Source organism: Oryza sativa, chromosome 7 (genome assembly GCF_034140825.1).
Source record: "Oryza sativa Japonica Group chromosome 7, ASM3414082v1".
Taxonomy (NCBI): domain Eukaryota; kingdom Viridiplantae; phylum Streptophyta; class Magnoliopsida; order Poales; family Poaceae; genus Oryza; species Oryza sativa.
The window spans coordinates 5,130,794-5,142,868 of NC_089041.1; the positions used below are offsets into that span (position 1 = coordinate 5,130,794).

Below are 12,075 nucleotides of genomic sequence, written 5' to 3' on the forward strand. Positions count from 1 at the left end.
ACAAACAAAATAAAATAAATAAAAATATTAAATAAAATAAAATATTAAAAAGGATGAATGAGCAAACAATAAAGCAAGTCACAAACAAAATAAATAATAATTCCATAATCTTTTGTATAAGACGAATAGTCAAATGTTACAAACAAAAACTCAAAATGACAAGTATTTTGGGATAGAGGTAATATTTTTCGTGACTGTTTTTGTCACATTCTTTGAAAATGTGATTGTTTCCTGATGAAATTGAGCAATGAACTACAACCTCTATTACGGTTATTAAGAAAATATATAAAATTAAATGAAAAGGAGTGTGATTGGATAAGAAGTGAAGTTACGTTAAAAAATTGAATGATGTATGGTTATATTTGTTTAGGAAGAAAATGTTAGTAGAAAAGTTCTGTTATATTTTAGAACAAACTCTGAAAGCTAACTGTTATTATATTTTAAGATGATAGAGTAGTTTCTACAAAATATTGGTGCCTTCCAAATAAGGCATAATTATTTGTCACTAATTATGTGTTTGTTTTATGTAGTTAGAACTAGAAAAAATGTTTGTGCGTTGTAACGGGTGAAGTCTAGTTTAATCTTATTATTGTTATATGGTTTAATTAAGATGAAATGCACTGTGGGAGTTCGTTTGGATATATATATTTTTAAGAAAATCATGAGCTGCAGTTAGGAGTCCGATCGTCTCAAGTTAGCATGTGAGATATTTTAACAGATTTCTTATATGATTCCTTATGTATTACCAAAAGTGAACAATCTTAAAAACCGACTCAAATACAGATATGTATTTCCAATTTAAAAACCGACTCATACACGGATGTCGAACTAAAGCAAAAGAACGGCAGCTAACAAGAAGTCTACATTCTTCTCCATCTTTCCATCCATTTATCACTGATTTCCGGTACTGCTAGCTTGTGTGTGTGTGCAAGCTCCATCGTAAATATGTTTGATTCACCCATGATTTGCTTGTTCTTGCTTATGTTCTGTTGTGTGTGCGTGTGTGTTTCCTCCATTTGTTCCGCGCGAAGCAGTATACCGTATGCTTGCAAAATTACTACAAGCTTGCTCCTGTATTTCCAAAAACAAACAAACGAACTTAAAAACCGACTCATATACAGATGACGTACCAAAATATAATAAAAACATTTTCAATTTTTATAATAGTATAGATATAGAAGAGAAGAGATATAGATTAAAACCAAAACATTAGATTAAAACCGACTTAAACACAGATGACGAACCGCGAAAACATCTTTAATTTTTATAACCGACTCAAACACGAATGACAGGCCACGGAAACATCTTCAATTTTTAATAATATATAATTATTATTAATTGTTTGTCTATGTGGTCAGAATTAGAAGGAATAAATTTATATATCCGTTTGAAACAAGGGAATTTCACAGGAGTATTGTAGGAAACTATTTAGTTAGTGTACGAATATGAAAAATTTTCGGAATCCAAACAAGAATCTCTAGAAATCCCTTGGGAAGGTAATCCCAAACTCCAAAGAGTCTTCAGCTGCATCTTCCGTTCTTCTCAGGCAGAAATAAACGCAAAGGCGACTTCCAAACAAACCACCCTTAGCTGGAGAAATCCTACTAGCTCAGTAGTATCAGGTCATCAACTGCACACAGATGTACCAATCTAATCAGGTTGACAGATATAAATACAAGAGCTACAGGCCTTACTTAGACTCAAAAACTACATTCTACAAGTGGAATATAGCCGTAAGAAATGCCGAGAAGAGCAGCACTTAGGTGTATTACAAGTTTCCACCATATGAATGTTGCAAGAATTTCCCGACAACAGTATCGCGCCTAGAGCTAAACAAATGGAGGCTACAAGTTTGTATCTGGCAGCAACACAGCATCAATCAGTCTGGACATAATACAGCAGCGACCGATGCGCGCCCTTCGTGTAGTGTACAACAATAGAATGAAAAACTCCCTTTGGATGGCCCCCAAGTATCAAACAAGCAATCTGTTACATTTGAAGCTCTTTTCACCACAACCTCGGTGGAACCTCGCCTCTTTTGTCACTGTAAATCGATGTAACAGCAATCATCTAAAACTGTTCAGATATTGCTGTGTCATCTTACTAGTGGACCATTCATCTATGGCAATGGCCCACGACTTCACGCAGTTACACCTTGCTCCAAGCAGCGCCTACTAAACTCGATTGTATTACAAAACTTATTTCCTAACTGTTATCCATATCCTCATCTTTCATAGTCAGGCTTGGCCCATCGTCAAAGCCACCTCCAGGTGCAAGCTCATTTAAATCTAGAAATGTTCTCCCTACAGTTTCAATCTCTCTACTAGGAGCTTCCATTTTTTCCACAGGCTGCTGTGGTGGCAGTGGAGGTGGCTGCGGCTGCTCCTCCTGCTCTTCTTTATTTTCCACCATTACATGATCCTCATCCATTTTATTGTCGTCGCTATTGTCCTTTTGTTCCTCAGGGCCATCATCCTCATCTTCCTCTTGCTCTTGACTCGATGTCGAGAGTTCCGTATCATTTTCTGCATCAAAACCAGCATCAGGATCTGATGCATCGGATTTTCCTTCCTTTCCTCCCTCTGTGTCTGTGTCCGAATAATCATACTGTTGGTAATTAATGCGTTGACGAGAAGAACGCTTGCTGCGCCTAAGACCTGTTTGGATTTCATCAACAGATCTAAGCTTGGCCCCTCGCCGGCCACGAGTTTGCAGTTTCTTGCGCTGTTGTGGCTCCTCTAAATCCTCACTGGTACTCAAAGAATATTCCTCTTCCTCTTCATCATCATCTTCTTCTAATCGGAACTCTTCATCCTCTTCAGAAGCACTTGATGTCTTCTGCTGTTTTCGAGTTCTCAGATATTCCTCATCATAGACTGCCTCCCCCATGATTTCATCGTCACTGTCAAAGTTCGGGTCAATATCTGAGACAGCCTCGACAAAGTCCCGTGTATATCTCTGAGATCTCCTCCTCCGGCGGTTGCTACAATACAAACCATGGATGCTCATCAACACATATATTCCAATGGGGCAAGTGATAAATGCCAAATGCTATGAAAGATGTACCTCCGATCAAGTGTCTCACTTTCTTCTTCACCATCACTATCTCGGTAGTCATCTGACTTTGAAGAATTTCCATCATATTCATTGGTAGTCGGTGAGAGGCCATTCACCTTGCCATTGCTCGATGCCTCCGGTCTTGGCGTAAGGATCCTTCTATTGGCTGGAGCAGCAGGCTCAGCAGAGTTTTCTCCTTTCCTGCACATGAAAGGGGCACATAAGTATGCTAAACTGTTGGTGTCTCTAAAAAAGTTTTTTTTATTCCAAGTGAAAATTACTGAGCAATAGATGCGATCCACCTACTTCGTTATTTTTATGGCCTCACTTATTGAGCGGTCATATTCATCTGCACCATACGTAGAGTCAAAACATTTAATTTGAATCAATGAAGTTAACTGAACAGAAGTAATGAAATAGATATAACATACTCCAGTTGTCATGGACATGAATGGAGGAATGATAGATAGTGAATGCAAAATGTGGAAGCTAGATCAGTTCCACCACATGGTACTGGCTATCAATTAGCAACCTCTATTTAACAATCAGCCTTTATTTTGGAAGTTTACTGACTATATTATCTTACAGCTGGAAGTCAGATAAATCTGTATTAAACTAGCCAACATAGATTCACTTCAATTTAAAATTTTCAGGAGTTATGTTATAATTCCATCAGTAATTTGCTGCTGAGAATAAATAAGACTTTTTACTGGCATATATCAATGCGTAGGGAAATAAAACAGTGAGCAAGTGACGTAGATCACCTGGATATCTAAAATGTGAAGGAAATAAATGAGAGAGTTTAATAATTGTGAAGCATTTGCAACAAAGCATCGCTGCTATCAAAATAAAGAAAAATTAACAAAGTAGCATCACAAAGATATATGATTGGATAATACCATCTAGCATGAGACTGACAAGTGGGGACCTCTGGACCACATGACAGAACCACACCGATGGTATTTCCATTCTGGGATATCTTCATAACTATACCGAGGTTCAGCCTTAGACTCTTGGTGCTTACCAAAAGTGTATGTTACTGGCTTTCTATCACGAAGAGAGCGACCAGTGGTAAATCCATCTGGAGCCAAGAAGCTATCAATGAGAAGGGCTTCTCTTTGTTGCTTTTTGAGCAACCTCTCCTTCTTCTGCAATAAGAAAATAGGTAAATCATTAATTAACAAGCTTGAAACAGCTTTCACTGGCAAAACAGGCTGGGTTAAACACGCTACATACTTTATGTATCTTTTCAATATCTGGAAGATATTCAATCTTCAACTTCTTGCCAAGGTTGGCCTCTGTCCTGTTCCGACTTGAAAAGAGTTTTTCCTAAGGCAGAAGTATATAATATCATTAGATGTCACTACACTTAATAAATATAAGCACAAGCCACAAGGTTAACAATAACAGTCCAAAGTAGCTTTAGTTGAATGGTTCATATCAGCACTTATTCCAAATGAACTCCGTTCTGACCCAAGAAAGTTTTTGAACATTATTTAGGTACTAATCTATTGGTTGGGGATTATAATTAAGTCGACTTGGTTACACCACTATCTACTATCAACATACTTTTGAAAACATGTGATCAACCATTAAACACTAGATGGCAGCACAGTATGGGAGAATGAAAAGATGCATATAAGCAAAGGTTTCAAAAGCCAGTTTACCAAAGAAACCTAGGCACTTGGCCTGACTGGTTACCACATGCAGCCAGATTACCTGGATAAACATGGAGTTCCAATTTTTTGTATTCTTACCAGTAAATGCCTTACTAGATTTTTTTTAATTCAATTTGACGAGATTACAAATTTATATTTCGAATTACATACTTAATTCTCATGGCTGGTGTGTAGGTAACCAAGTTAATCATATAGGCTATAACCCTGTGCAAGTTAAGATATCCATATTATAAGATAGTGGAGCATTTACTCTTGCCTCATTTTTTCTAATAACGATGCTCATTTTACACTTGAGGTTACATAGCATTTTACCCTTGTCGAAAGATAAGTCTTCAGGAAAAACACTACAACTCACTTTCTACACCACATATGAGGAACTCAACTTACTGCAACATCATCAAACTCGTCAAAGTTGGATGCGACAGTTTCCCACTGGTAGGACACAACTGGAAGAATTATAGACCCTCCTTTCCCCCTAGATCTTTTTCCTGGCTCTTTCTTCAGCTGTTCCACTCGTCTAATTTCACGATATAATCTATGCCCGAGAATCGGATCATCTTCATACCTGTTCTGAAAGACTTGATCAGCACACCCCTTAATGGGATCGGAACAAGAAACTTCCAGGACAGTCCATTCAAAAATAGCAACTAGGAAAAAATACCCACCAGTATGAGATTCCATAGGCATCACCCCCTATTCGTTCTTTACGAAAGGTAGAAAGGTCATAGCCATGCTTTAGGGAACTGTCAATGAAATTCCGGATATCCTCTTGCTGCAAAATATATGCTTAAGAATCAGTCATCTAGTTAAGCTCATGCGATTCAAAACCTAAAATTGCCTCTCTCTTTTTTCCAGATATATCCAAAACAACAATAATCCCAACCTAGCTATTACGAGCATGTCCCCTGCAGATAGTACCTCTGTTTTTTTCACATATAAAATTTTAATATTTTTGCATACCTTGGTGAGTTAAGATTTCAACAGACTTGTGCTCATGCCTCTCTTGCTCCACTTTATTTAATTGCCCAAGAGAGCAGGCAAATTATGTGTTCACTATCAACTATCAAGCATGTATTTTTATTAAACTTCAGGAAGTAGTTCAAATCATCTTCAATTTTATTTTTCTACTATGAAGCATCAGGGTTAATGCAGAATCCTCTACTCTACAGTTGTGCAAGGAGAAAGGGACAATAGGCAATATCCTACACATATGTATAAAAGAGGAAGTGTATCTTGAAAAAGAAATTCTACAATTTTAATTGGAACTAGTAGTTATCCCTTACACAGAATGCACATCATAGAAAAGTAACAGCTGCTTTCATTTTTCAAAGGAATAATCGTTTAGCAACAATGTATCTTTAACTTCTGGCAGGTTCATATGCAGGAATAGACAAAGGGTATTATTGTTCCCTTTTTAATGAATTGATGAAGAATTTCCTTTGGCACCAGAATTGTACAGGTCGATGAAAATGTTTCAACAATATTATGCAGAAGCGGATTAGTGGATGAAATACCAGTCATCATATTCAAGTGTTGTTTTCAACATTGCAAGGACACGAATGTGGGATAACGGGATACAAATGACAAGGGATGAGATTTTATTCAGAAGAATGTCAACATGATTATAACAATATACTACAGCGCGTATTAGAAAATTTCAAAAAATCAAGTCATTTAGACAAACTTCCTTCGGTTTTATACTAGGAAAGGACAAGAAAAATAAGCACGTACCTCGACACGTATATCGCATATTGCTTTCAAGATAATTAAACGAGTCGCCGGTTCTAGAACCTTGTATGCTTCAATTTCAGTTCTGTGGAAGATGAAACAGTTGGGAAAACAATGCTGAGGAAAAAAATATACATTTGTAGCAGGAGATTACACAATGATTTCTTGTGAGCTAAACTAACCCATGTGATGCAACAATTGGTATATCACCTTCTGCAACCTGCAGTTCAGACAGTTAATACCTCACCAATTGAATGGAATCTGCAACCATTATTTATCAAAGTTGTCTGAAACATAGAATATTAATCATATACCCAATGCCACCAATCCCTTAGCTTTCTACATAGGACGGTCACCCAGGTTCCACGTCCCATAGCCATGCGGGTTACTGGAGGAATTGACTGCGTGTGCAATAAAAATCATGAGATTCCATGGAGAACTTTCACATACTATTACATTTTTATTTGAGCATAAAATATCTACTAACATACAGATGCATAATGCAGAGTCTATCTGATAGCTCTAATCGAATAGCGTGTATTGTCTAAGAAGACATCAAAATAGGAGTTACAAACAACATGATCAAATACAAATATACACAGAAATGTTAACGAGGTATATTCGAGTTATGGCAGAGTAAGCATAAGCCCAAGAACAACATGTAGCTGCTATTATGGCATTTTCTCATACATTAAATGTAAAAATCAGCAAAAACGTCACTATAACTGGCAACAGCGCTAAAACTCAAAGTCACAAAGAACCCAAAAAAATTATAATTATTACTTCTTGCAAGCACAAGGACACAACTTCTATCCTCTCTCTGATGATGAACCAATGAACCACGTGGAGGTAGAACTACAGACAGAGTATTCCAGCCTATAGAGCAGCAACAAATTCGACATGAACTTAACAGCCCGAGGGCTCACTCACCTTTAGGAGTGGCATGTGCACATCATCTAGAGTACTATTGGGAGTGATAAGCGCCTCCTCGAGGTCCTCCGCCGTGAACTCCCCCGAGATGTTCAGCAAAGGGCGGTACACCTGCAACCACGAAGAAAACAGCGCAACAGCCCAATCAAACCCTAACCCTAGCTTCTTCCAAGCTCAACCTACGAAAGCTAAACCAGCAGCAGGTAAGCTGCCGGGCACAGTGGACCAGCTAGCACAGGGGAAGGTGAAGCACGCACGTGGAGGAAGTTGAGGACGGAGGCGAGCTCCCACATGCAGCGGAGCCGCCACCGCGGCATCTCCGCGGGGGCCTCGGGCTCCGACACGAGCGGCGTCACCACGCGGCATTGCGGCGACTCCTCCGCGCCCCCGGCCCCGCCGCCCGCCGCGGCGCGCCGCCGCGGCCGCTCCGGCGGCGGCGGCGGGGGCGGCTTCGGCTTGCTGTTGCACGCCCGCGGCAGCCGCGCCTTCCTCGGGGCCGGCTCCGGCGCCGGAGCCGGAGCCGGAGCCGGGGCCTCCTCCTCCTCCTCCCGCTGCTGCTTCTTCTCCTCCTCCTCCTCCCCCTCCGCCGCCGCCTCCTGCTGCGGAGGCGGCGGGGAGGAGGGGGCGTCGGCGTCGGCGGAGGAGGGCATGGGGGGAGCAGATCGGGGATCTGCGTGGGGGGGAGGGCTAGGGTTTGGGTGGGAGGGGGAAGCGGGAGGCGAGGAGGAGGAGGAGGGGGAGGCGGCCATGGTGGGGGAGGGGGAGTGGAGGAGGAGGGGTAAAAGTGGGATTCCGCGTAGGGGATGGAGAGGGAGAGGGGCAATACGGTAAAATTCGCAACCACGGGGTCGGGCGGGTCGCCGTCGTAGACTAGACTCGTGGAAAGCAAGCGCCCGAACCGGACTCGGACGGCACCGGCCACCGCGGGCGTCCGGGCGTGTCTCCCCCGGTCAGGTTGGGCAAGGGGGACATTTAACCTTTTTTTTTTGTCACTTTTTAGAATTGGTAATTAATGATTTATTACCACTAGTAGTCTATGGCTCGTGAGTCCTCATGTATCTATGATATGTAGATCAACTGGCAAATCATTTATCACCACTTGCAAAAGTGACAAATAGTTAATTATTCCTAGGCAGGGATTTGGATACTAATGTGGTAATGCATATGTATGATTGTACGTACATGATACTCCCTCCATCCAAAAAAATAAACTTAGAATTGGATGTGGTACATACAACGAATCTAAAAAAAGTTATGTCTAGATTCGTAGTACTGAAATATGTCACTTCCAGTACTATGTTGGTTTTTTATGTGACGGAATGAGTAGCTAACAAATTAACTCAACTAAAGATATTACGTTTAACTATAGAAATTTATTAACGTACGGTTAATAAAGTATTTATTATTATAGATATTGTTGTCGAAACGACAACCGCATACATCGGAAGACGTGGTTACTCAACAGTGGTTGGAAAATAGTAAAGTGTATTAAATTGAGAAATTTTCTTCGGTTCCCCCTATTACATGGCCCTAGGGGGCTATTTATAGCCCCATTACAGGTTCTTACTACTAGGGTTTAGGTTATACATGTGAATTTACATAGTTGCCTTATGAAAGGGACATTTACATGGGTATACAGTTTAATTGAGGTACATGGGTTTCTAATGGGCCGTCTGGCGAATGTTGGCCCAATGGCCACCAGGCTTGAGAGGCTGGGATAGCCTCCTGAGCCTTCTCGAAGCCGAACTCGTTATGGCGAAGTCACCCTCCTTCGTCATATACTCTTCGCCTTATAGTATTCGCCCAAGATGCCTTTATCCTTGTGAAGTACTAGCGCGATTCTCCGCCCTTCGCCCTCTTTGCTTCATAGTCTTCGCTGTGGGGGCTTCGCCCCAACGATCTTGACGTCTCGGGCTTGAACCCTCACTGGTTGCATGGTTTCGGCAGGTCTGGTCGAAGGGTCTCATGTCATATCACCAACAGATATAAAAAATATATTTATTCAATTTGTTTTTTAAAAAAACTTTTATAAAAAAATTACAAAATAATACCAGTCAAGGGAACATAGCATGCAAAAATAAGATAATAAGATAGTAGGCTAGTAGCTAAATCCTATGTGAGTTGTGTTTGGAATTACACTTTTTCAACTTCTACTCCATCATCTTCTACGTGCATGTTTCCCGCTGCTAAATAATGTGTTTATTTTTTAAAAAAATATAGAAAAATTGCTTTAAAAAAATCATAGTAATCTATTTTTTAAGTTTTTTAACTAATACTTAATTAATCATGCGTTAATGAGCTACCTTATTTTCCATGGAGAAAAGGAGTTTTTAACCATTGATTTAAACACACCCTTACTCTCTCTACCCTAAAAAACTAAACCGCATACTAGATGTTGACATACTCATACTCAGGTATAGATTTGTAGTACTAGAATATGTCAACATACAGTACGAGAGTTTTTTTTTGGACGGAGGGAGTAGATTTGAAAAGAGCCTTTGACTCGTAGAAACTCAATTAAGTTAATGAGCTTCTCCACTTGAGTACTTGACTTGTTAATGTAACAAGTTAAAAAGAAACTCAAGACTTTTTTTTAAAAAAAGTATATGCAACGCATGGGTATGACAAAAAAAAATATGAAAAAGAGGTCGAAATTAACCCAAGAAGCAAATAAACCCATCTATCTAGGCATGGCTCCCTCATCCCTCCTTTGATGGACCAAACCGATAATATGCACAACCTCACGCAGCTGTTAAAAGGAAAAAAAATGGTACCTTTCACATTTTAAATACACAACCTCATAGGCCGTTGAACTCATTATTACATGGTTTTAAATTTTTATGTGGTATATTTAGGGGCTGTTTGGTTGATGCCTAAACTTATCGTAACTAAGATTAGGCGAGTTGTAGGATAGGGACATAGTGTGGCTAAGAAATAATTGGCCATAAGTGTGATATGGTTCGGTTATAAATTTGAGAGTATAACATGTGGATCCCAAGAGTAAAAAAGTATGGCATAACACAATTGTAGTAGCGAAACAAACACATACATAAGAAACTATGATATGATTAAAGTGTGGTGTAGCAAAGTGAGGCAACCAACCAATCACCCCCCCGTAGGCTCATATATTAAGAGCTATGGCTCATGTTATGTATCATGACTCACAAAATTGAGTTGCCATGGACAATTATGAACTTATGATAGGAAATCATGACCTTATGGTACATTTGCAGCATATAAACAATGGTTTGTAATTCAACACATTAGTCCATCCGTTCCAAAATATAAGGGATTTTTGTTAAACATGACACATCCTAGTACTATTCAGATTTGTGGTATTAGGACGTGTCCCATCTAATCAAAATATATTATATTTTAGGATAGAGGTGATACTAACACAAATGAAGCAATTAATTCGCGAGTAAGCTTGAGCTGGCTGGTTAAGCACTTAAGCAACCAAGTCCAGTCAAGCAAGCTAAGTACGCACGTCGAGTTAGCTCATGAGTTTTGAGTTATTTTCCACCTTAGTCCCAATGCTAACATTATTTGTACTCCCTTCATATCATAATAAGTTTACTTTTAGCTACTCTCATCTATCATAAAATAAGTTTATTTCTAAGTTATCATTACATCAGAGCGTGTAAAAGTAGAGGATAAATAAATATGTTAAGAGTAGATAAATAGAGAAATAATAATTGAAATTTAATAAAGTGTGGATATTCTATTTTTTATTATATGTATAGCATGAATGAAAAATAAACTTATTTTAGAACAAAGATAGTAGTTTCTATATTCTCCGTATCACAAACAAATTAGTATTGCATCTAACCCTCTCGATCGATAGACTAATAACTAACTTAATGTCAGTTTCTCTAGTCTTAGCCTCTAATGCTTATTCTAACCTAACTTTGTCTCAGGAAAAGCTCGTAGCCTCAAAAAGTAGTCTCCTGCATACACACATCCAAAATTATGTAGGGAATGTATCCTGTGCACTTAAATCTTCACGCGTACACACCATACACACCAATTAACAAACAATATCACTAAAAATTCTAGAAAAAATTGTATATGTACTTCAACAATAGTACATCTACGTGTAAAGTATCTTATTCAAATTCATCCTACATAAAGAGAAAAAAATACAAAATTCTAATAGAGTTATAGCCTTAAAGCAGCCAGATTGCTTTTTTTATTTTACGGCTAAAATATAAAGAATTTGAGGTTAAGATTTTACACGCATGTGTAATACCATCGAAAGTATATGCATAAAATTTTATAGATTTTTCGGTGACATTTAATTAGTTGATGTGTATGAGAAATGTGTGTGCACAGTATATGTTTCCTTATATCAGTTGGTAATTAACATTTTGCCTTTGCAGTGTGTCAACCCAAATAAAACGCTGGTTGGTTCAAAGGGTACAGAGAACTGCCCCAGAATCACAAGCTGCAACTCTGATCTTCTGAGCTGCAAAGTGGTAACACAGCTATAAAAGCATCAGTTTAGGGGTCCTGAACCTGCAGTTCGCCACATCAAGATTTGGACTGTACATGGGCACAATATCGTTGCAAGGTCCACGAAATTCAGATATTGGATCCATCATGGCTGTCTCTTCCTTTGAATTTCCATCAGGAAAAACAGGTGCAGGCGTGCAGCGCCAACGAAAATGACATGTATAGATGC

The 12,075-nt window shown here is 39.1% G+C and overlaps 1 protein-coding gene across 1 annotated transcript; it reads right to left on the reverse strand.

Annotated features, from left to right (window-relative positions):
• Positions 1–1,643: 1,643 nt before the first annotated feature.
• Positions 1,644–8,165, reverse strand: LOC4342635 (DDT domain-containing protein DDR4). Its single transcript, XM_015791930.2, has 12 exons — positions 7,652–8,165; positions 7,395–7,505; positions 6,779–6,865; positions 6,647–6,684; positions 6,468–6,549; positions 5,402–5,508; positions 5,124–5,301; positions 4,294–4,386; positions 4,082–4,205; positions 3,364–3,406; positions 3,067–3,258; positions 1,644–2,983 (listed from the first exon to the last, which is right to left on the reverse strand). Exons 1-12 carry the CDS (start codon positions 8,141–8,143, stop codon positions 2,206–2,208), a joined length of 2,325 nt encoding a protein of 774 aa, XP_015647416.2. The 5' UTR covers positions 8,144–8,165; the 3' UTR covers positions 1,644–2,205.
• Positions 8,166–12,075: the final 3,910 nt, after the last annotated feature.

What these genes read in the sequence shown, in the direction of transcription:
- LOC4342635 (XM_015791930.2), bottom strand. Translation starts at nt 8,143, where the DNA reads ATGGCCGCCTCCCCCTCCTCCTCCTCCTCGCCTCCCGCTTCCCCCTCC. An exon ending in GCCTATGGAATCTCATACTG is followed by an intron (nt 5,302 to 5,401) that starts GTGGGTATTTTT and finishes CTTTCAGAACAG; the next exon opens with GTATGAAGATGATCCGATTC. An exon ending in GCCAGTAACATACACTTTTG is followed by an intron (nt 3,407 to 4,081) that starts GTAAGCACCAAG and finishes CGTATGGTGCAG; the next exon opens with ATGAATATGACCGCTCAATA.